The sequence below is a fragment of the Stigmatopora nigra genome, chromosome 11 (assembly GCF_051989575.1).
Source record: "Stigmatopora nigra isolate UIUO_SnigA chromosome 11, RoL_Snig_1.1, whole genome shotgun sequence".
Lineage (NCBI taxonomy): Eukaryota > Metazoa > Chordata > Actinopteri > Syngnathiformes > Syngnathidae > Stigmatopora > Stigmatopora nigra.
In genome coordinates this window covers 1,069,169-1,094,949 of record NC_135518.1, presented here as the reverse complement: position 1 = coordinate 1,094,949, position 25,781 = coordinate 1,069,169, and the positions used below count along the sequence as shown (strand labels likewise).

Here is a 25,781-nt window from a genome sequence, read left to right as displayed (position 1 = left end):
GGTTGCATCTGAAATTCAGGCTGGAGGCAGGGCAAATAGAGCCAATCCGGGAGAAAAAAGGTATAAAATGTAAAACAAAATTAGTGTTAAGTTTAGTGTGAGGTAAGAATAAATTTATTTTTGAGTTTATCTGCATTGTACTCTAAGTTCATTTAAATTTGTTTGTTATGGTACGAGCGCGTTGCTGTGTAAATCCCCCACCCTTACACAAAATCCATCTAATTTTAGTACTATTAAACACATCTTATTACTATTAAACCACTAGTTATTTGTTACTTTGTTACTAGATGGTGAATTGAAACAAATACAAATGTTTTTCTTATCATATATCCTGTTTTGGGTGTTTTGTCAGAGGGTTGGAACAAATTAATTTGTTTTTAGTTATATGGAAAATGTTCATTTGAGTTACGAGTAAATCGATATACAAGCTCAGTCCCGGAACGAATTCAGCTCGTACCACCTCGAGTTACCACTGTATTGGCAAAACCTACAATCTGTTGTTTACCTGGAGCAGAAGGTCTGTTTCAGAAAAGCCTCTGGTGAGCAAATTGTTGCTAGTAGTTCCATTGCCTCCTTGAAATCCATGGCTGCTGCTGTTCTTTATTGTCGCTAAAAGAGAGGGAAGGGTATAGGTCACTGGGGGGTGTTAATAAACGTGGCCGGTGTACTTGCCGAAAGACATTTAGCCGACTGACGTCTGGCCGAGGGACAAATCGCCGAGGGGGCATCTGGCCGAACATAGAATTAGCCGAACGACTAATTAGCCGACCGACTATCCAGCCGAAGGACATTTTGCCGACGCACTCGCCCCGCCCCCCGTCGTGTGTGTGTACAAGTTTTTCAACCTTGGCTGGCCCACGGGCCATATACGGCCCGTTACTGATAACAACATTCATTTAGAATGACAAGTTACAGATAACATTCATTTAGAATAAAAAGTTACAGATAACAACATTCATTTAGAATTGCTTCTGGTCTGGGTGGTCAGGGGAGTGGGGACAGAACTGAATCTGTTAAAGAACTGATTCAGTTCATTGCCCCGCTCCCAGTCTCCGGACTCTGGGTCTCTCTCACTGTTGCCGCCATGGCCCGAAATGGTCCTCAAGCCCCTCCAGACCTCTTTGGCGTTGCCTCTCTGGAGATGGTTTTCTAGACCCCTCTTGTAGATGGCCTTTCCCTTCCTTATCTCTCTCTTCAACTCCTTCTGCACCATCTTCAGACTCTCTTTTTCCTCAGACCCAAAAGCCCTGGACCAGTTTGTGGTCTGAGTGCCCCAGTGGGGGCAGGGGGACTGAGCTGTATGCCTCCTATATATATTTATATATAGCAGAAAGAAGCCAGGCTAACAGAACAAAGAAAGTTGTACAAAAATTAAAGTAAAAAGTACAAAGTAAAGTAAAAAGGAATGTAATAAGAATAATTCAAATGTGATAAAAAAAGATTGCTGTAAAATATGAAAAACAAATAACAGGGGACAGAGCTGCTGCCACCGGCTGCCATGCAACGGCACCATCTTGAAAAAATCTAATCTAATCACATCTGAACAACTTCAAATTATCAGAGCTGCCAATTACCCGGGATTTTCTGGGGTTTACCCGGGAATGCAACGCGAACTGCGGGACTCCGGACAACCTTCCTGAACTCCGTAATTCCCCCCAAAAATTTATTTACATTTTTTTTAATCAATCATTTCGGAATAGTGTCAATTTACAATTTAAATCCCTCGAAATTCACATCATCGCTACGACTTCCGCCATCTTGATTCAACTGCACTGTAAACCAGAAGAATTCGGTAACCTGAGTGTATTGTGAATCATCTGAGTTACAAGTTCTGACAAATTATTCATTTTGAGCGACTTCAGCGTGACAATCGATTCGGAATCGATTGCATAGGTAGGCCACGATCGCTTTAATATTTTCATTTTTGTTTTTTCATAGGGTAACTAACGTATATTTCGCACCAGCCCAAAAATGCATAATTAAGAGGAAAAAACATATAAGTCGCATTTTGTGGGTAAATTTATTTAAAATTAAATTAAAGAACAACAATAATAACGTTTCTCAGTGGCAGGCCGTTAGGGCCTTCAAGGCCTTCTCTGCTGGCCTAAGAAATATCTGAATCATATATATTTTGTCTATCAATACTTATTCAATAATTCCAAATTGTCTGTTAGCTTCCTTTCATTGCTTTTCCCCAGGTTGCACTGCTTCCAGATGTGTGTTTTCATATTGAAGCATTTAACCAATCACAAATAATGGTTTGTTGCCAGGGTCAGGAATCTGCTGCATTAAACAAGCGTCGACAAGACTGTTGCCTTAACCAATCAAATTTTAAGTTGGCAACACCACAATGCCTTGTCGCAAGCATAGGGATACGTTATTGTCTTCTCGGAGGCGTAGGGATACGTCATCACTTTCACCAACTATGTTGGCTCGTGATGAGCCACAGCTACCAAACTGTATCTGGAGCAAGCTGCACAAGCAAATATATTGTTGTGTTGATTTAACGCCATTTTCAAGACGGTGTATGCCAGAAATACGACAGGACCAGCTCGACTTTCAGCATAAGCTTCGATGTGGATAGAAAAGAAATTTCTTAAATAAATTAATACTTTTTTGTACTTACTGTGCATGTCTAGAAAATTATTAGTCAGTGTTACGGCTGGAAGCCTGGACACGCTATGTGGGAGGTCTGTGCTTTCTTTTCTTTACAGGTGTCTGCAACCGTGGCTCCCCCCCTGTGACAGAGCCCTGCCCAGGCCACCACAGCTGGGTCTAATTCTCCAATCATCCCTCCTCCAATCAAGATCCACTCCTGCCCTTATTTAAACCCTTTTCAAATGTCAGTTCCCCCCTTGTTGCTGAACTGCTGCCTGTAGGCTTGTGAGTACGTTACTCCATGTTATATTTTGTATGTGGTGTTAATGATTTTGGGTTGCATAGGGGGACTTGAGATAAGTTTAGACACCTTTGGGTATACATATAGTTTGTGCATTTAGACACAGTTATTCCCCTGTCTAGATTATATTACATCAGTTTAACGGTGGCATCCTTCGGTCTAATTTCCTGTATTTTTGTGGGTGTTCATTTGGACACCTGTCTGGGAGGGGGTTTTACCGTGTTTATTTGAGGGTGCCACTTTAATATCTCGTGCTTCCCCTATGTTATCCCGTAGTCTGTTTTGTTGACTTTATTGTAAATAAAAATAACTGAAGGCTACTTGCAGTGTGTGTCCGAACTCATCTTTGACCGAACCTGTCTGCTGTGATAGTTGCGACTCTCTGGTATATCAGGGTGGTTGGCACCAGCACTATTTTAAGATCTTAAATGTATTTATAATAAATACGTGAATTTATGGTGCAAATAACAAAAAATGTGAATTCAGTTGACTAAAATATTTTTCTAACAAATAAGTAAAATCTATGCTGCTGCACACTTAATCAGTTCTCTTCATTACCACACTAGCATGTCTTGTTCCAAAATAACTATTCTACACTCGTGTCTTGGCCCTATAATCATGACATTTTTATTCCATGCTTCTAGTTTGAGGATTTTTTTTCAGAAAGCCTCGGAGTGCAAAGTATTCCCATTCATGGTTGAGGAAAATGTTGACATGCCTACATAGAGTTTTGATCCCCAACAAACACATTTGTGATCAACAAGAATTTAAAGAGGCTGCAGATAATCGTTTGTGTTAAAAGTGGAGGCTGCTGTCAAAAGTGGAGGTTCTGATATCTGAAAAGCTACAGTGTTTGTATTTAATCACTAAATTCTGCTAGGAAGTGGATTTTACCCCCATTTTAGTGATTTTGTTTGCTGTTTCACCATTGACGTCCATCACTGTCTTTTCCCGGGGAAATCACCCTCCAGGCACGGTTGTAATGTCTGAAAAGCTCCAGTATTTGTATATAATCAATAAATGCTGTTAGGAAGTGGATTTTACCCCATTTTAGTGCAATTTTTGCCATTTCGTGTATGGACGTATCGACGAAAATTGCCGTCTTAATGATACTCCGGGCCAGGTTCTGATATCTGAAAAGCTCCAGTGTTTGTATTTAAGCTCCAGTGTTTGTATTTGATCACTAAATACTGCTAGGAAGTGGATTTAACCCCATTTAAGTGCATTTTTTGCCGTTTTGCCTGATGTCCATTGCTGTCACCCTATTGGTCCGGTTGTAATGTCTGATAAGCTCCAGTATATGTATTTAATCAATAAATGCTGATAAGAAGTGGATTTTACCCCATTTTTGTAAATTGATTTATTGATTATTTTTTATGTGTCACAGCTGTAACTGCAGTCGAGGTTTTATAGCTATAAAATAGTTTTTGAGGGTTGGATTGATTCGTTGAAGGTGCTACGAGAAAATGCACGGACCGCCGCTGCCTGGTAATGTTAGTCACAATGTAACATATTAAGAGTTATTTAGATAACTAGCATAAACAACAGACTAACAAGTTTACCAAATAAAAGGTTTTACTCCAAATCATTAAATCCAACAAAATCTTCATCCTCGGTTTCACTTTTAAACAACTCCCACAACTCGGGAGGTAGACAATGCGCTTTTTCCCCTTCTACGTCAGATTCCTCGCCAGTCGCAGTTACAATTATTCCAGCCTGTCTGAATCCCAACAGAATGGTTTTGGTTGCCACTGAAGCCCATGCTTTGTCCAGGAAAGTTGCATGGCGCATTCTCCCGGTTGCCGTGAAGGCTGGAGTATCCTAACTTTTTTTCTAATGCTTGATTGCCGTTGTCGGCTGCATAATTTACTATTTGCATTTTTCATGTGCAGAATACGATTTTCTTTTTGGTGCCATTTTTGTTCAGCCCTTCTCAGTTGTTTTTTTATAAATGACAGCAGTACCTCGACATTTGAGCAATCCGAGATACGAGTAAAATTTCAGGCAAATATTTGTCTTGAAATACAAGTACAATTGTCGTTGGCAAGTGGCCGTGCGTTAACCTATTGTGAGCACATTTGTGTGCGTCATTTTAGGAATATTTTGAAGGGAAGACAAAAGCAAACAACCCACGATTGGTTGCATCTGAAAGTCAGGCTGGAGGCAGGGCAAATAGAGCCAATCCGGGAGAAGAAAGGTATAAAATGTAAAACAAAATTAGTGTTAAGTTTAGTGTGAGGTTAGATTAAATTTATTTTTGAGTTTATCTGCATTGTACTCCAAGTTCATTTAAATTTGTTTGTTATGGTACAGGCGCGTTGCTGTGTAAATCCCCCACCCCCCTCTGTCACTTTCCCACACCCTTACACAAAATCCATCTAATTTTAGTACTATTAAACACATCTTATTACTATTAAACCACTAGTTATGTGTTACTTTGTTACTAGATGGTGAATTGAAACAAATACAAACAACTCTCAAATTGACTGAAAGTCAGTGTGGAGGCGGGGCAAAAAGAGCCAACCGGGTAGAAGAAAGGTATCAAAACGTCAAACAAAATTAGAATTAAGTATACCGTATTTTCACACCTACAAAACGCACTGTGTGATAGGGCACAGTCTCATTTGCGGGTATATTTTCAGTTTTTTTTCAATACATTGGACGCTTCGTCCGATAAGGTGCTAGTATGACACTAGGCTAGGGTATGTTACGCTATCCACTTGCGTTCTTATGTTATGTTATCAACCAGGCTAGGCACTAGCGTGTTTTTTTAAGACAGCACGAGCAAAACTAAGTTTGATAATGCTCTATTGAGGTCAAAGGAACACTGATATAAAGAGTTTGACGTTTAACATGCTAGGCTCCACTGTCAGTCAGAGTTGTGAATTCCGGGAATTTAATTACAGCTTTGGCGAAAGCTCGAACAGTGCTGGCCAACATGTTAGCAATCCGTTAGTAAAGCTGTTAAATTGTGTTCGATCCATGGCATTTGTGACAGGGTAAAGTGAGTTAAGTTATAAATGAGTGCATGTGTGATGAAAAACTAGTTTTGGGATGGATGTTTATCAGTCTTCGATTATTGATGCCTCCAGCCAAATAGCAAGGGTATGGATCGGTATTAGATTTTTTATGTCTGGGCTCATGTAGCTGAAACGCGGGGGTATTCTCAGGCATTTCAGTAAAAGATAACAACAACTGATCTGTCTGATTATTTCCCCCTGTGTTTTAAAGGTATGTTGTTTTGTTATAGAGACCGATTGAGTGTGGGGTTTGCAAGAGACAATAGTTAGCATGTGAGAAAGAACATAATGTTTAGTAATGTTTGTTTACTTTTTGTCTGTGTGCATGAATGTGCGAGTCTCGGGTGGAGGACATGTATTGCCTTTAGCAAGCTACCTTCGGCCGCCATTATAGCGTTAGCATGATAGTGTGCAGTATATGACGGTCGTAGCAAAGGAAGCTATGCTATTGAGATTTCACGAGCCTCGAACACATGTAATAGCATTAGCAACGTACCCTCGGCCGCCAATAGCGTTAGCATTGTGATGTGCATGTGTGTATGACGGTTGTAATAAATGAAGCTAAGCTATGTTATTGAGATTCCTTTGTTTGCCCTGCTAACTAGCTGAGGACTTTGCTAAGTTGGAAAACAAAAGGTAATACAAGTTACATAAGTCACAAGTTATGACCTTTTTTGCAACAAGTACATTCTTTTGGGTTATAACGGGTTGTTAATATATTTATATGTATATATATGGGTGTTATTGTATATTATGTTTTTGTGTGAATTGATTATTTTTTCAATAAAAGTTGGCTTGAAGATAACAACAACTGACCTGTCTGGTTATTTCCCCGTGTTTTAAAGGCAAATAAATTGCCGAATTCACGGGTACTACACATTCACACCCGCATTGTGTTGCCATTCACGTGAGGCATTTGGATGCACTTGGACGGTCCAAGGTAAGTATTAAGGCTGACTAAACCACCAGTCTTATTTTCGAAACAAATCCTGTTGTTCTAAAGGAAGTAAGCACAGAGAGCTCAGGTAAGTCAATGACAATAAAGCTTTCAATTCAATTCAGAATACCTCCTTGGAATAAATACAAAATGGATCGTCATTTTGATGAAAATTTAAAGAAATTCAGACACTCAAGTTGAAATGCACTGGGACAGTTAAGCGGTCAGGGTCATACAGTAATCTCATCTCATTTTCTGAACCACTTCGTCCTCATTAGGATCGTGGGGGTATCCCAGCTGACTACGGGCCAGTGGCGAGGGACACCCTGAATTGGTGGCTAGCCGATCGCAAGGCACAAGGAGATGGACAACCACGCACACTCACACACATACCTAGGGGCAATTTAGAGTGGCCAATCAGCCTGCCATGCGTGTCTTTGGAATGTAGGAGGAAACCCACACAGGCCCCGGGGGAGAACATGCAATCAGATGGACATTACCTGGATTTGAACACCGGACCCTAGTGCTTTGAGGCCAACACGCTAACCACTCGCTGAATTGGGCTGCCCTTTGAATTATAAATTAAATGTTTTGAATGCATGGCATACAGAAGACACACTGGCTTATTGGTACATGTGGTACATGAACATTATAGACCAGTCAGCTGTTGTTCTCTGAATGTTTGCAAGTTTGGAACATAGTATACACATTTTGGCAAAAAAACATGACAAATACTATATCAAACAGCATAATACCATTTTAATCCGACGTTGCTATTTCAGAAAAAGTATCATTTACTTGCCTTCTGTTATTATTCATGCATCAGTTAAACAATACTATTTAATAATAAATATAATGATATATTTTCCATGATTTTCAGCCAAGACCCCACAAGACAGGCAAAGACATTGCCATAGAATTGTAAACATATAATACCTTACGTTTTACGTCAAATAAGATGTTTTAAGTCAACCAAAAGCTAATGAAGACCTTTTTTTTAATTACATTCTAAAAGTTTATTGTGATTTCCTACCCTCAAATGAATCTAGAATATAAGAACACCAAATCGCTGATGTGATGTTAATGAACAGTCGATCACATAAGCAAATTGTGCAGTATTTTCAATAGTGATACTTTATTTTCTGAAACTGAGACAAAAGGAGAGTTGGAAGATGAGAAGTGGGGAGTGACAAGGGGGAGGAAATGTAGTCACGACCTGGAGTTCTGCCAGACTTCAAGCAAGTATAAAGCATGCCGGCAATGTAAAGAGGGACATTATCTTGATTTTAAAACATTTAGTTCCAGCTGATCCTGTACAGAGATTTCCTTTCTCACGCATATGTTTAAGGTAAAGCCTACAAATTGTCGACAACTCTGTGACTGGTCACCCGTCCTACATGTATCCATCCTCCCTTAAATCATATAAAAAATAGACCAGACTTTGGAAGGACAAAGACGCTTTTCTTTTGGTGATTTTACAAGTGTCATGCAGTCGTTTCCAACAATTCTGGTGGTGGTGGTGGGTGTAGATTGGAGGGGGGGGGGGGTGTTTTTTTGGAGTATTTTTATTGTTCCAGTTTCAGATAAAACGCTAGAAAATCTTGAAAATAAACAAAAACCTAAAAACGCTGGTAGCTATAGTAATGAACACAATTGGAAAAGAATTTTGTGCGTGAAAACATCATCCGTCAGTGACGTCACTCAGTAGTAGTACTTAGTATTCTGGCTAAAAGCGAAATTGGATTCAAACTGTTTTTGGAGCATTTTTGGTTTATTTCATAAACACAAGAATGATGGGGTGTAGCTCAGCGAAGTACAAACTATCGTATTCATTAAAGTACACCAAACAGTACAGTGTCTGTCTGGATTGGATTGGATACTTTATTCATCCCGTATTCGGGAAATTACATTGTGGCAGTAGCAAGAGGGTGATTAGACAGAATAAACAGCAAAGCAAAAGCACAAAGTACTCAAGACATTCAGCTAGAGCTGTCCTGACTAGTCGACGTTGTCGATAACGTAACAGCGTCGGCGTTCAAAACATGTCAATGATTGTTGATGTAAATACATTTCTGTGTTAAGTCAGTTGAAAATGCGTTTGCAAAGCTAACATTTTCAGGATAACAGCGTTTTGGGTGATTTGAAAATCCATTTGAGCTGACGGGTTTGGTTAATACCTAAAACTGCTCCAATTTATATTAGAATTACCATTTTCACAAAAAGGTTTGAGTCTCCCGGCCCGCACAGGCTTTGGCCCGCGCCATCAGAGCCAACTCACCACCAGGTGGTGATCGGTCGACAGCTCCGCCCCTCTCTTTACCCGAGTGTCCAAGACACGCAGCCTCAGGTCCGACGACACGACCATAAACTCAATCATCGAACTGCGGCTTAGGGTGCACATATGGACACCCTTATGCTTGAACATGGAGTTCATTATTGTCAATCCACAACGAGCGCTGAAATCAAACAATAGCACACTGCTCGGGCACCGATCAGGGCAGCCGTTTATCCCTACCACTCCCCACCAGGTCTCACTGTCATTGCCCACGTGAGCATTGGAATCCTGTAGCAGAAGTTCTTCGAAGGAGCACTGTCCAGCACACCTACCACACGACAAGAAGAATAAATGCCACCTAGCCTTCTCTTGTTTCCAGCGAGTTGCGTTTTGGATCGCGAACTTTGTACCTCATGGAAAAAGAATACTTCAGTCAATTCCTACTTTGTTTGGATGTTAAATTGCCACTGAAAATGCCTGCTGGGTATCCAGCATCTTCTAAGCTACGGCGACCCGAGGCAGCTGCTCATAAGAACATCAGGGGCACTGGCTCGCAACTCCCTCTTTGCAATATCTCTGGTTCCAACTCTCTCATCGGCGCATTTTCGGAATATTTTGAAAGGAATAGTGCAACAGAAAACAGCCCATCGATAGCGAACGTGTGGGTGGAGGCGTGGCAAACAACTAACCCGGCCAGAACGAAGGTAAAAAAAAAGATTAAAAAAAAATTAGAATTCAGTTTTGTGTAAAGTTACATTAAACGTATGTTTGAGTGTGTCTGTATACATTAATCCAAGTTAATTTCAATTAGTTTGTTCCGTTTATGAGTGCGTTGTCGTGGAACGCTTGTTGCTTGTCGCTAATATGAGAGGAGTACTACTTGCTGGGCAAGTTGGCAGGTCGTGCGTTATTCTATTGTGAGGACATTTGTGTGCCTAATTTCCGGAATATATTGAAGGGAATACAAAAGCAAACAACCCTCGACAAGTTGCATCTGAAAGTCAGGGTGGAGGCGGGGCAAATAGAGCCAACCCGGGAAAAGAAAGGTATCAAAATTTAAAACAAAATTAGAATCAAGTTTAGTGTTAGGTCAGATTAAACTTATTTTTGAGTGTGTCTGCATCGTGATACAAGTTCATTCGAATTTGTTTATTTTACTAGTTCATCGCTATATCTCCACAGAGTGGGTTTCTCCGTGTACACCTCCCTCCAAGGAGCCAGCCAGTACAAAACAAACTGCTCTTTATTTCTGTTTCCATTTGTGTCATGTGTTTGTCCGGATATATTTCAGATATCCCAAACACCAGTGCACATTGTCTCCGATTGTTAACAGGCCCTAGAATCAGTGGTCTCAAACCGGTCCTCAGAGGGCCGCAGTAGGTGCAGGTTTTAATTCCAACTCAACAAGGATACACCTTTTGCAAGTGCAATCAGTTAATTATAGTCAGGTGCTACTTGTTTTAAAGACACCTGATTGGTTAAAATGTCGGCACTGGATCGGTTGGAAGAAAAACCAGGACCCACTCCAGCCCTATGTGGAACCGGTTTGAGACCACTGCCCTAGATGTTTTAAATCACACTTTCTTCTACTCTTTTAACACAAATATCTCAGCAGCAGCGAATCACACAGATTTTAAAGTCTTTACAAAGTTTGCCGCCAAAAAAGGTGGTCGTACACTATAGTTCTTCTGATCTCCAGTATGTCAGCCGCATGTCCTCTTTATTTTCCCGCTTAGCAGTTTTGCAAAATGTTAGTTTGAGGTTTCAGGCATGTCCCCACATGAGCACACACCCATGGCTAGTGATTAGACCAGATAGCAGTCTCATGGAAGGGGAGATACTGTGTATCTTAAGACCAGTCTTAATTTTTTACCATGTTGAAGACTTATTATATATACCAAGGAATGTTTGATGTATTGAAAATTTGATAGGCTTGTTAACAACACTCTTTTCTTTGGCCCATTTAAATAACACTGCCAACCAAATTTTGAATTCACTGACTGATTTAAAATCTTCTATCAGTATTTTATTTTGCTTTATTTTTCATGCAAGTGGCATTTATGATGTCATTATCCAGTAATACCTTGACTTACGAGTGTCCCTACATATGAGAAATTTGAGATACGAGACAGATTTGAGATACAAGCATACGAGAATGATCTGCAAACACCCGCCCGGGTCGCCGAGTATGAGAGAGACTGCTTATGAGAAGTCTTTTTCGCCGCATCTCCCTTGTTGGAGGTTGCATTTTTTTTCACTGGAGATAGGGTGTGTGGGTGTGTATCTGTGTGTATATGTGTGAGTGTATATGTGTGTATGTGCGTGTGTGTGTACGTGCGTGTGCGTGCGTGCATGCGCGTATGCGTGGATGCGTGTATGTATGTGTGTGTGTAAGTATATAGCTATAGCTATATACATACACACACACACAAACACGCATGCGCGCACACAGCACACACACATACACACACACATCCATACATACACACATAGCTATAGACATAGATATAGATAGATAGATTTTTCTCCAAACGTCTGAATTGTCAAAGAGGAACTTCAATCCAAACAGGTAAGAAGCAGTGGCAATACATAAAAAGGGTGAAATATTGAATTACAATGAAATCATAAAATGTTAATGTTTGTTGTTGATTAATGTTGTTAATGATGTTTTTTCTTGGGCTCATCGGATGCCTTATATGGCCCTTGTGTACTTGGATTTTTGTATAGGCACAAAAACATGTAATATTGTAGTAATAACAGGGGATCCTACTTCACGTTTTTTCCATTATCTGGTCTACATTATCTGCGAAATTTGAGGACTGACTGCATAGTGGTAAAACATTTACTATAGGGAAATAATTGTAGGGCAGTCAGCCTGTGATATTACATGAGAACACATTTTCCCTTATTTTGCCTTCCACATGAACAGTGCCATTAATTGATCATGGATATACACATGCACATCGCAGTAATGTTAGTAAAACATTTTGTCATGCCCTACATTGCAGAGAAAGTTGGCAAGCAATCAAAAATGTTTCATCATTGATGTAGACTGTATCATATCATGTTGTTCTTTAGATAGCAAACTAATCAAAACTATCAACAGCTATTCGGGTGGTTACAAGTAAACCATTGATTGACTATGTCAAGGCGCCTGTGTATGCTGTACATGTCAAACTCCTGCCATGAGATTTCCGCAGCGGTGGGTTTAATAGGTGATGGATCCCGAGAGAAGGGAGAAACACGTGAGGGACAAATACATCCACATGAAGAAACAAAATCCAGGTGCTCCACGTTTTAGCAGAAACCTCAAATTTTATGTGCTGCATTGGTTGGACCAAAAAATAGGACCTGTGCAGCCACCTAAGGAGCTAAGGTGGTGGCACGTAATTTAGCTCCAGATAAATTTTTCCATTTCTATTGTATGTGGCATCTCTTAAGACCGCCATTAAATTCGGCAAAAAGCAATTATACATGCAAGGTATCTTCAAAAAATCTTGCTTAATTGATTCCAAGAGACTAAATAAAAATAATTGCAAAACTACATATGAAACCAAGAAATTACCATTGAAATAGCTTTTGACTCGCAGGTATCCCACGCTGAGTCGAAGGACAGACAGTTTGTCAAGACAGGAACGAACGTCCTCAGAAAAGGGAAGCAGGTCTGTTAGCCGGTCCAGCTCCCCATTCAGCCGGTCCCGGTGGCGCTTGGAAGGGTTGGATTTGATTAATTCATTCCCTTCCTTCACCCCTTTTCTGTGGAAAAAGAAAAGGACCAAAATGTGTAGTTGGTGAATTTTATTTTTCATTTTCTGAACTGTTGTTGTTGCCACATTCACTTTAAAAATTTGACAGATGGGCCGGGTCAGCACAAGATATGATACATATAAAAAACTGCATCCGGTAACAGTACATATGAAACATAAATAGAAAAAAGGACTAAAGTATTAACATACTCATCACTTATCATTAAAGTAAAAAGTATAAAGTACAAAGTAAAGTAAAACGGAATGTATTAAGAAATATTAAAATGTAAATTAAAAAAAGATAGATGGACTGTAAAACACGAAAAATAAATGAGTGGACAGAACTAATGCCACTGGCTTCCGCGTGACGGCGCCATCTTGGGGAAAACAAAAGAAAACATTATTTGGACAAAGTCGGCGGGCCGGATTAAAAACTCTAGAATGTAGCCCGCGGGCCGTAGTTTACCCATGTCTGGTTTATCCTCACAAGGTTTGCGGTGGGTGCTGGAACCTATCCTAGCTGAGTTCGGGCCAGAGGCGGGGGACACTCTGAATCGGTGGCCAGCCGATCGCAGGCCACAAGGAGATGGACAATCATGCATACTCACAGCCACACCTAGGGCAATTTAGAGTGTTCAATCAGCCTACCATGCAGGTTTTTGGAATGTGGGAGGAAACCAGTGTACCCAGAAGAAACCTATGCAGGCCCAGGGAGAACAAGCAAACCCTACACAGGTGGACGTCACCTGGATTTTAGCCCAGGACCCCAGAGCTGTGAGGTTGACGCGCTAACCTCTCGCATCACCGGGCTGACCATAGGACCTAATTAAAAATAATTTGTACTGGATGAAAACTCACTTTTGTACCTACTTATTTATGTGACGCTTATTCATGTTGTCTACTTACCTATTTTGACTACAGTAATACCTTGACATACTAGTGCCGCGACATACGAGATAATTTGAAAATTCCGAGCAAATATTCACCTTGAGATACGAGATACAATTTTAGATACGAGCATTTGAGACATCCAGTTGGCCAGGCCGCAAGAGGCTGCTTGATGATTCCACCGCATCTCCCTCATGCAAAGATCTCTACGAGCACTGGGCGGAGCGTTGCATTTTTTTCTGTTTTTTTGCATTATTCAGTGCAGAACTTGGGGTAAACAATGGATCCAAAGCAAGCCAGTACAATGAAGGGTAGCAAAAAGAAAAGGCGTATGATGACAATCGATATCAAGTACGATATAATCGAAAAACATGAGTTGACTGACGTGAGCTGGCTTCCCAATACGTATGGAGAAGCAGGAAGTTTCCCAAGAGCCAGTGTAATACATTAACCTATTTGCCTTGCTTATTGCACCAAGTTTAAATTTAGTGTAACGTAAGATTGAAACATTTAGGAGTGCGTGTATAAATGTGGGAATCTAAATTAATTTAAATTTAAAGTTTATGTTACGTGACGAGCGTATCCGTCAAGTGACTCTTTCACTCTTTCTCCCCATCCACAAACTCCCCCTGGTATAAAATAATGCCTCATTTTATTATTAAAGATAATCACCAGTATTTAAATAATTGCTGTGTTAGTAGATGGTGAATTAAAACATTAGAACAAATGAAATATGTAATATTCTGTTTTTGGTGTTTTTTCAGAGGGTGAGAACGAATTAATTTGTGACCTGGCGTTTCGTCGATAGGACGTTTCGTCGATAGGACGTTTCGTCGATAGGACGTTTCGTCGATAGGACGTTTCGTCGATAGGACGTTTCGTCGATAGGACGTTTCGTCGATAGGACGTTTCGTCGATAGGACGTTTCGTCGATAGGACGTTTCGTCGATAGGACGTTTCGTCGATAGGACGTTTCGTCGATAGGACGTTTCGTCGATAGGACGTTTCGTCGATAGGACGTTTAGTCGACGGACACGGTCCCTGGACGTTTCGTCAAATGGGCGTTTGGTCGACGGACACTTGGTCCCTGGACGTTTCGTCAAATGGTCGTTTGGTCTACAGACAATTCGTCGAACGGACGTTTCGCGGCACGGACATTTCATCAAACGGACGATTGGTTGACGGATTCGTTTGCTCTCAAAATTATCATCATGAGAGTTTACTGTTGAAAGCGATCAACCAGGTAATCTCTCGCTCTTAAAATTACAGTGTTCCCTCGCTACTTCGCGGTTCAGCTATCGCGGACCCAGAGCTTCGCGGATTTTTTTTGGAAAAAAAAATACAAATATTACATTGAAACAACATATTTTACAGTTTTTTTTGTTATAACATGAATTTCACTCTCTACCCGTATTCTATATGGTGTACTGTATACAGGGGGGTAATTTTTTTTTTTTGGGAATTAAATTCAAATTAAGCATTTTTGAAGGGGAATCCCTACTTCGCGGAAATTCACTTATGACACTCATTACATCATAACACTGCTGTGGAGAAACTGTGGCAAGCACTGACATTCTTACTGTGACACAATCACAGTCTATAACAGTTATCACTCGAACAAGAAATTAAACAAAATAAATCAAGGTGGAATTTTGTTTCATTTCAAAATCAAGGCTACTCGCATCTGGCAAAAAAAATGTAGACGGCAGCGCCCCGACCTCACTTAGATGGCTGCTCCCCACGATCTCACTAAGATGGCCATGCCCCGACCTCGCTAAGAAGGCTGCACACCAAGACCTCAATAAGATGACCGTGCCCCAAGCGAGCAGTGAAGGGAATGTTTTGTGTTTTATGCAAGATACGTTTGTTTTCATAAATTTTATTCAAAGATGTCAAAATAAATTTTGTTTAGCGTTTCATGTTTATCTTTTCTATATTTTGAAATAAATGACCGTATTGTGTTTTATGTGTATATAAGCCGTACCCTTGATTTAGTCATTTTTTTGGCCGACAAAAGCGTCTTTTATGCGAGTAAATACAGTAATCTACTATTTGTTATACCATGGGAGAAGAAGCGAACATTAGGAAAATGGCAACAATATCCTTTTCCAATGACACCAAGCGAGTGGTAACCACTAGAAATGGATAAAAAAAACATGAACCAGCACTATGAGGGATTTACGTCGTAGATAAGACCATGAAGCTGACATGACGAGAGGACGTCAACACTGCTCGATATACATTATTAGCAGCATTAGCCCAAATCCAATGAAATTGTAGACCGAATTTTGTTTACACTTTACAGCGAGAGACGAATAAAAAAACTACTGCGATGACGTCGCGTGTTTATTATCATTTGTTAAAACGGTTACTGCACTATAAAGGTTAAGAGTACTTTTAAAGGCAAGGACGAGGAAGTGAGTGGATAATACTCAAAGAAAGTTGAAGCACCGAGAGGGGGGGGGGGGTGTTGGAGGGGGCACATATCAGATTACAATAACAGAGCGAAAAGTTCGAGACGGGCCCGCCCTTCCCGGTGCATCGCGTGAGAGCAGTGGTCTACTGACTCTCCAACTTGATTGTGATGAATGCGCCAGCCTGGGCAACACTCCATTCCAAAACCGAGCAGTGCACATTCTTAAGGTGCTAGGCCTCTACGTTACTATTCACAGTCGTTTTAACTCAAACCAACTAACATGACTTATTTAATCGTAAACACAAATACGTCAAATGAATAAAGTCAACCGGTTAGATTAATTATTTTTTCTTGTTTATACTGAGGAGCACAGCTGACAGAAACCTTCAGTCCACCCCATTACGGTTCTTCTTTGCAGCGACCAGGGCGTCTGCACATAACACCCATGTGTAAAACACCTTTAACACTTAACATATCTAACTGGTAAATGAATATAAACAATGATAACATTTCAGAGAGTTACGGCTCCAGTGGTGTGCCGTTTTATCAACTTTCCCTTAAGTGTCATGCGCATATACTATATAACCTCCAGACTCAAAATGTCTGCCTGTAGTTTCGTAACTTAGCGTTGACAACAACAAAGTTTACTCGACGGAGCTGGACCTACTGTTTGAGGACAGGTTTCTTCCTCTTCTTGTTGGCGTATGTCCCAGAAGTAGCCAACATTTCTGAGTCGCTTGCCACGCAAGCCACTCCGAGTAATTCTGCTCCGCGTCGAAGCGAGTTTTACTCCTGCAGTAAGGACGCGATCGTCTCGCCGTTGTGTAAAAGGTCACTCCCGACGGTATCCACCCGCCATGTTTGGAGGGGTTTGTGGGAAAAAAAAGCGAACACGGTGGTTTCCTCCGTCGTTTATAGAGGCTTGTCGTGAAAGGCAGTTCTGTGGTGAGTTGAAACAGAATGGCTGTTGCCGAAATGAAGGAGGAGGCAAAAATAGGAGGAAGGAATTAGAATACATGTTCAGCCCTCCTTTCCTCCTACGTATTTAAATTGCGAAGCACAATCTTCTTAAATCTGTCTGTTTTATTTATCCTACGAAATAGACTATACTTTTCATGCTTGTGACTGCTAATGCTAATTTTTGCATATCAATGTTTCACAAAGTAAAACCAATAAAATGTAATTTTGCTGCTATCTTGAAGTTACACTTGTAGACTTAAATATATGCAGGATCTGAATTAAAGAAGTTGGAGCTTCCTCCATTTTATTAACTTGACACTGTCAAGGCAATTGCCAAATCCAATGGCTACGACCATTTTCATCAATCACCTAGGGGAGTCTCCTTCTGTGTCCACATGCAGTGTGTTGATGTCCTATCGTCATGCCAGCTTCACGACCGTATCTACGGCCCAAATCCCTCATAATGCTGGTTCATATTTTATTCCTCGGAGTTGGAGGTGGGATGTTTTAGTCCACACTAGTAAACATTTATTTTTATTTATTTGCAGCATACAGATTGCCACACCAAGCGTGCATCTACAGAGAGCAAAAGCGTTAACTTCTTGTGTGTCTCCCTTTTAACCGCATGGCGAAACCCATTGACATTGTTTTTACCATGGGAATTATGTACAAAAGAATTCCAGTGTAGATTAATTTATGCTGCAAAAGCGGGTTACCTTTTAGAATATCAAAGAACGTCAATATTTAGGAGGCATATATATATATATATATATATATATATATATATATATATATATATATATATATATATATATATATATATATATATATATATGTATGTATGTATGTATGTATGTATGTATGTATGTATGTATGTATGTATGTATGTATGTATGTATGTATGTATGTATGTATGTATGTATGTATGTATGTATGTATGTATGTATGTATGTATGTATGTATGTATGTATGTATGTATGTATGTATGTATGTATGTATGTATGTATGTATGTATGTATGTATGTATGTATGTATGTATGTATGTATGTATGTATGTATGTATGTATGTATGTATGTATGTATGTATGTATGTATGTATGTATGTATGTATGTATGTATGTATGTATGTATGTATGTATGTATGTATGTATGTATGTATGTATGTATGTATGTATGTATGTATGTATGTATGTATGTATGTATGTATGTATGTAGGTAGGTAGGTAGGTAGGTAGGTAGGTAGGTAGGTAGGTAGGTAGGTAGGTAGGTAGGTAGGTAGGTAGGTAGGTAGGTAGGTAGGTAGGTAGGTAGGTAGGTAGGTAGGTAGGTAGGTAGGTAGGTAGGTAGGTAGGTAGGTAGGTAGGTAGGTAGGTAGGTAGGTAGGTAGGTAGGTAGGTAGGTAGGTAGGTAGGTAGGTAGGTAGGTAGGTAGGTAGGTAGGTAGGTAGGTAGGTAGGTAGGTAGGTAGGTAGGTAGGTAGGTAGGTAGGTAGGTAGGTAGGTAGGTAGGTAGGTAGGTAGGTAGGTAGGTAGGTAGGTAGGTAGGTAGGTAGGTAGGTAGGTAGGTAGGTAGGTAGGTAGGTAGGTAGGTAGGTAGGTAGGTAGGTAGGTAGGTAGGTAGGTAGGTAGGTAGGTAGGTAGGTAGGTAGGTAGGTAGGTAGGTAGGTAGGTAGGTAGGTAGGTAGGTAGGTAGGTAGGTAGGTAGGTAGGTAGGTAGGTAGGTAGGTAGGTAGGTAGGTAGGTAGGTAGGTAGGTAGGTAGGTAGGTAGGTAGGTAGGTAGGTAGGTAGGTAGGTAGGTAGGTAGGTAGGTAGGTAGGTAGGTAGGTAGGTAGGTAGGTAGGTAGGTAGGTAGGTAGGTAGGTAGGTAGGTAGGTAGGTAGGTAGGTAGGTAGGTAGGTAGGTAGGTAGGTAGGTAGGTAGGTAGGTAGGTAGGTAGGTAGGTAGGTAGGTAGGTAGGTAGGTAGGTAGGTAGGTAGGTAGGTAGGTAGGTAGGTAGGTAGGTAGGTAGGTAGGTAGGTAGGTAGGTAGGTAGGTAGGTAGGTAGGTAGGTAGGTAGGTAGGTAGGTAGGTAGGTAGGTAGGTAGGTAGGTAGGTAGGTAGGTAGGTAGGTAGGTAGGTAGGTAGGTAGGTAGGTAGGTAGGTAGGTAGGTAGGTAGGTAGGTAGGTAGGTAGGTAGGTAGGTAGGTAGGTAGGTAGGTAGGTAGGTAGGTAGGTAGGTAGGTAGGTAGGTAGGTAGGTAGGTAGGTAGGTAGGTAGGTAGGTAGGTAGGTAGGTAGGTAGGTAGGTAGGTAGGTAGGTAGGTAGGTAGGTAGGTAGGTAGGTAGGTAGGTAGGTAGGTAGGTAGGTAGGTAGGTAGGTAGGTAGGTAGGTAGGTAGGTAGGTAGGTAGGTAGGTAGGTAGGTAGGTAGGTAGGTAGGTAGGTAGGTAGGTAGGTAGGTAGGTAGGTAGGTAGGTAGGTAGGTAGGTAGGTAGGTAGGTAGGTAGGTAGGTAGGTAGGTAGGTAGGTAGGTAGGTAGGTAGGTAGGTAGGTAGGTAGGTAGGTAGGTAGGTAGGTAGGTAGGTAGGTAGGTAGGTAGGTAGGTAGGTAGGTAGGTAGGTAGGTAGGTAGGTAGGTAGGTAGGTAGGTAGGTAGGTAGGTAGGTAGGTAGGTAGGTAGGTAGGTAGGTAGGTAGGTAGGTAGGTAGGTAGGTAGGTAGGTAGGTAGGTAGGTAGGTAGGTAGGTAGGTAGGTAGGTAGGTAGGTAGGTAGGTAGGTAGGTAGGTAGGTAGGTAGGTAGGTAGGTAGGTAGGTAGGTAGGTAGGTAGGTAGGTAGGTAGGTAGGTAGATAGGTAGATAGGTAGATAGGTAGATAGGTAGATAGGTAGATAGGTAGATAGGTAGATAGGTAGATAGGTAGATAGGTAGATAGGTAGATAGGTAGATAGGTAGATAGGTAGATAGGTAGATAGGTAGATAGGTAGATAGGTAGATAGGTAGATAGGTAGATAGGTAGATAGGTAGATAGGTAGATAGGTAGATAGGTAGATAGGTAGATAGGTAGATAGGTAGATAGGTAGATAGGTAGATAGGTAGATAGGTAGATAGGTAGATAGGTAGATAGGTAGATAGGTAGATAGGTAGATAGGTAGATAGGTAGATAGGTAGATAGGTAGATAGGTAGATAGGTAGATAGGTAGATAGGTAGATAGGTAGATAGGTAGATAGGTAGATAGGTAGATAGGTAGATAGGTAGATAGGTAGATAGGTAGATAGGTAGATAGGTAGATAGGTAGATAGGTAGATAGGTAGATAGGTAGATAGGTAGATAGGTAGATAGGTAGATAGGTAGATAGGTAGATAGGTAGATAGGTAGATAGGTAGATAGGTAGATAGGTAGATAGGTAGATAGGTAGATAGGTAGATAGGTAGATAGGTAGATAGGTAGATAGGTAGATAGGTAGATAGGTAGATAGGTAGATAGGTAGATAGGTAGATAGGTAGATAGGTAGATAGGTAGATAGGTAGATAGGTAGATAGGTAGATAGGTAGATAGGTAGATAGGTAGATAGGTAGATAGGTAGATAGGTAGATAGGTAGATAGGTAGATAGGTAGATAGGTAGATAGGTAGATAGGTAGATAGGTAGATAGGTAGATAGGTAGATAGGTAGATAGGTAGATAGGTAGATAGGTAGATAGGTAGATAGGTAGATAGGTAGATAGGTAGATAGGTAGATAGGTAGATAGGTAGATAGGTAGATAGGTAGATAGGTAGATAGGTAGATAGGTAGATAGGTAGATAGGTAGATAGGTAGATAGGTAGATAGGTAGATAGGTAGATAGGTAGATAGGTAGATAGGTAGATAGGTAGATAGGTAGATAGGTAGATAGGTAGATAGGTAGATAGGTAGATAGGTAGATAGGTAGATAGGTAGATAGGTAGATAGGTAGATAGGTAGATAGGTAGATAGGTAGATAGGTAGATAGGTAGATAGGTAGATAGGTAGATAGGTAGATAGGTAGATAGGTAGATAGGTAGATAGGTAGATAGGTAGATAGGTAGATAGGTAGATAGGTAGATAGGTAGATAGGTAGATAGGTAGATAGGTAGATAGGTAGATAGGTAGATAGGTAGATAGGTAGATAGGTAGATAGGTAGATAGGTAGATAGGTAGATAGGTAGATAGGTAGATAGGTAGATAGGTAGATAGGTAGATAGGTAGATAGGTAGATAGGTAGATAGGTAGATAGGTAGATAGGTAGATAGGTAGATAGGTAGATAGGTAGATAGGTAGATAGGTAGATAGGTAGATAGGTAGATAGGTAGATAGGTAGATAGGTAGATAGGTAGATAGGTAGATAGGTAGATAGGTAGATAGGTAGATAGGTAGATAGGTAGATAGGTAGATAGGTAGATAGGTAGATAGGTAGATAGGTAGATAGGTAGATAGGTAGATAGGTAGATAGGTAGATAGGTAGATAGGTAGATAGGTAGATAGGTAGATAGGTAGATAGGTAGATAGGTAGATAGGTAGATAGGTAGATAGGTAGATAGGTAGATAGGTAGATAGGTAGATAGGTAGATAGGTAGATAGGTAGATAGGTAGATAGGTAGATAGGTAGATAGGTAGATAGGTAGATAGGTAGATAGGTAGATAGGTAGATAGGTAGATAGGTAGATAGGTAGATAGGTAGATAGGTAGATAGGTAGATAGGTAGATAGGTAGATAGGTAGATAGGTAGATAGGTAGATAGGTAGATAGGTAGATAGGTAGATAGGTAGATAGGTAGATAGGTAGATAGGTAGATAGGTAGATAGGTAGATAGGTAGATAGGTAGATAGGTAGATAGGTAGATAGGTAGATAGGTAGATAGGTAGATAGGTAGATAGGTAGATAGGTAGATAGGTAGATAGGTAGATAGGTAGATAGGTAGATAGGTAGATAGGTAGATAGGTAGATAGGTAGATAGGTAGATAGGTAGATAGGTAGATAGGTAGATAGGTAGATAGGTAGATAGGTAGATAGGTAGATAGGTAGATAGGTAGATAGGTAGATAGGTAGATAGGTAGATAGGTAGATAGGTAGATAGGTAGATAGGTAGATAGGTAGATAGGTAGATAGGTAGATAGGTAGATAGGTAGATAGGTAGATAGGTAGATAGGTAGATAGGTAGATAGGTAGATAGGTAGATAGGTAGATAGGTAGATAGGTAGATAGGTAGATAGGTAGATAGGTAGATAGGTAGATAGGTAGATAGGTAGATAGGTAGATAGGTAGATAGGTAGATAGGTAGATAGGTAGATAGGTAGATAGGTAGATAGGTAGATAGGTAGATAGGTAGATAGGTAGATAGGTAGATAGGTAGATAGGTAGATAGGTAGATAGGTAGATAGGTAGATAGGTAGATAGGTAGATAGGTAGATAGGTAGATAGGTAGATAGGTAGATAGGTAGATAGGTAGATAGGTAGATAGGTAGATAGGTAGATAGGTAGATAGGTAGATAGGTAGATAGGTAGATAGGTAGATAGGTAGATAGGTAGATAGGTAGATAGGTAGATAGGTAGATAGGTAGATAGGTAGATAGGTAGATAGGTAGATAGGTAGATAGGTAGATAGGTAGATAGGTAGATAGGTAGATAGGTAGATAGGTAGATAGGTAGATAGGTAGATAGGTAGATAGGTAGATAGGTAGATAGGTAGATAGGTAGATAGGTAGATAGGTAGATAGGTAGATAGGTAGATAGGTAGATAGGTAGATAGGTAGATAGGTAGATAGGTAGATAGGTAGATAGGTAGATAGGTAGATAGGTAGATAGGTAGATAGGTAGATAGGTAGATAGGTAGATAGGTAGATAGGTAGATAGGTAGATAGGTAGATAGGTAGATAGGTAGATAGGTAGATAGGTAGATAGGTAGATAGGTAGATAGGTAGATAGGTAGATAGGTAGATAGGTAGATAGGTAGATAGGTAGATAGGTAGATAGGTAGATAGGTAGATAGGTAGATAGGTAGATAGGTAGATAGGTAGATAGGTAGATAGGTAGATAGGTAGATAGGTAGATAGGTAGATAGGTAGATAGGTAGATAGGTAGATAGGTAGATAGGTAGATAGGTAGATAGGTAGATAGGTAGATAGGTAGATAGGTAGATAGGTAGATAGGTAGATAGGTAGATAGGTAGATAGGTAGATAGGTAGATAGGTAGATAGGTAGATAGGTAGATAGGTAGATAGGTAGATAGGTAGATAGGTAGATAGGTAGATAGGTAGATAGGTAGATAGGTAGATAGGTAGATAGGTAGATAGGTAGATAGGTAGATAGGTAGATAGGTAGATAGGTAGATAGGTAGATAGGTAGATAGGTAGATAGGTAGATAGGTAGATAGGTAGATAGGTAGATAGGTAGATAGGTAGATAGGTAGATAGGTAGATAGGTAGATAGGTAGATAGGTAGATAGGTAGATAGGTAGATAGGTAGATAGGTAGATAGGTAGATAGGTAGATAGGTAGATAGGTAGATAGGTAGATAGGTAGATAGGTAGATAGGTAGATAGGTAGATAGGTAGATAGGTAGATAGGTAGATAGGTAGATAGGTAGATAGGTAGATAGATAGGTAGATAGGTAGATAGGTAGATAGGTAGATAGGTAGATAGAAGTAGATAGGTAGATAGGTAGATAGGTAGATAGGTAGATAGGTCGACTAGCTAGAAGGTAGATACGGTAGATACGGTAGCTACGGTACGCACTAGGTAGATAGGTAGATAGGTAGACTTAGCTCACGACTAGGCTAGATAGGTAGATAGGTAGATAGGTACGACTAGGTCAGCTTAGCTAGATACGTAGATAGGTAGATAGGTAGATAGGTAGATAGGTAGATAGGTAGATAGGTAGATAGGTAGATCTGTAGATAGGTAGATAGGTAGATAGGTAGATAGGTAGATAGGTAGATAGGTAGATAGGTAGATAGGTAGATAGGCTAGCTAGCGTAGCTAGGTACGACTAGGTCACGACTCACGGTAGATCAGGCTAGACGGTAGCTACTGACTCACGGACTCACGGTAGACTACGGTAGATAGGTAGATACGGTACTCAGCTGTACTCACGTACTCACTGACTCACTACCGGTAGCACTTACAGGTAGATAGGTAGATAGGTAGATCGGTAGCTACGGTAGATACGGTAGGCACGTAGCTCGTAGATAGGCTCACTAGGTAGATAGGTAGATAGGTAGATAGGTAGATAGGTAGATAGGTAGATAGGTAGATAGGCTAGACTCACGGTAGATACGGTAGACTAGGTACGATAGGTAGCTAGCTACTACGGTAGATAGGTAGATAGGTAGATAGGTAGATAGGTAGATAGGTAGATAGCTAGACTACGACGTAGATAGGTAGATAGGTAGATAGCTAGATAGCTACGACTCACGTAGCTCGGTAGATAGGTAGATAGGTAGATAGGTAGCTCACGACTCACGACTCGTACTCACTAGCTCACTAGACGCACTAGATAGATAGATAGCTAGATAGATAGATAGATAGATAGATAGATAGATAGATAGATAGATAGATAGATAGATAGATAGATAGATAGATAGATAGATAGATAGATAGATAGATAGATAGATAGATAGATAGATAGATAGATAGATAGATAGATAGATAGATAGATAGATAGATAGATAGATAGATAGATAGATAGATAGATAGATAGATAGATAGATAGATAGATAGATAGATAGATAGATAGATAGATAGATAGATAGATAGATAGATAGATAGATAGATAGATAGATAGATAGATAGATAGATAGATAGATAGATAGATAGATAGATAGATAGATAGATAGATAGATAGATAGATAGATAGATAGATAGATAGATAGATAGATAGATAGATAGATAGATAGATAGATAGATAGATAGATAGATAGATAGATAGATAGATAGATAGATAGATAGATAGATAGATAGATAGATAGATAGATAGATAGATAGATAGATAGATAGATAGATAGATAGATAGATAGATAGATAGATAGATAGATAGATAGATAGATAGATAGATAGATAGATAGATAGATAGATAGATAGATAGATAGATAGATAGATAGATAGATAGATAGATAGATAGATAGATAGATAGATAGATAGATAGATAGATAGATAGATAGATAGATAGATAGATAGATAGATAGATAGATAGATAGATAGATAGATAGATAGATAGATAGATAGATAGATAGATAGATAGATAGATAGATAGATAGATAGATAGATAGATAGATAGATAGATAGATAGATAGATAGATAGATAGATAGATAGATAGATAGATAGATAGATAGATAGATAGATAGATAGATAGATAGATAGATAGATAGATAGATAGATAGATAGATAGATAGATAGATAGATAGATAGATAGATAGATAGATAGATAGATAGATAGATAGATAGATAGATAGATAGATAGATAGATAGATAGATAGATAGATAGATAGATAGATAGATAGATAGATAGATAGATAGATAGATAGATAGATAGATAGATAGATAGATAGATAGATAGATAGATAGATAGATAGATAGATAGATAGATAGATAGATAGATAGATAGATAGATAGATAGATAGATAGATAGATAGATAGATAGATAGATAGATAG

At 39.8% G+C, this 25,781-nt stretch overlaps 1 protein-coding gene across 3 annotated transcripts in view; it reads right to left on the bottom strand.

The window, feature by feature from the left end:
* Nucleotides 1-17,207, bottom strand: part of LOC144204667 (aryl hydrocarbon receptor-like) — a 39,759-nt gene extending 22,552 nt beyond the window's left edge. The window contains exons 1-3 of one of the 3 annotated variants that reach the window (XM_077728771.1): nucleotides 16,849-17,207; nucleotides 12,697-12,887; nucleotides 506-609 (exon numbers count right to left, since the gene is read on the bottom strand). In XM_077728771.1, coding sequence (XP_077584897.1) covers nucleotides 506-609; nucleotides 12,697-12,887; nucleotides 16,849-16,907 — 354 coding nt within the window. In that variant the 5' untranslated portion in view covers nucleotides 16,908-17,207. The remainder of the gene's footprint in view (nucleotides 1-505; nucleotides 610-12,696; nucleotides 12,888-16,848) is intronic. The other 2 variants (XM_077728770.1, XM_077728769.1) reach the window with 2 other exon arrangements.
* Nucleotides 17,208-25,781: the final 8,574 nt, after the last annotated feature.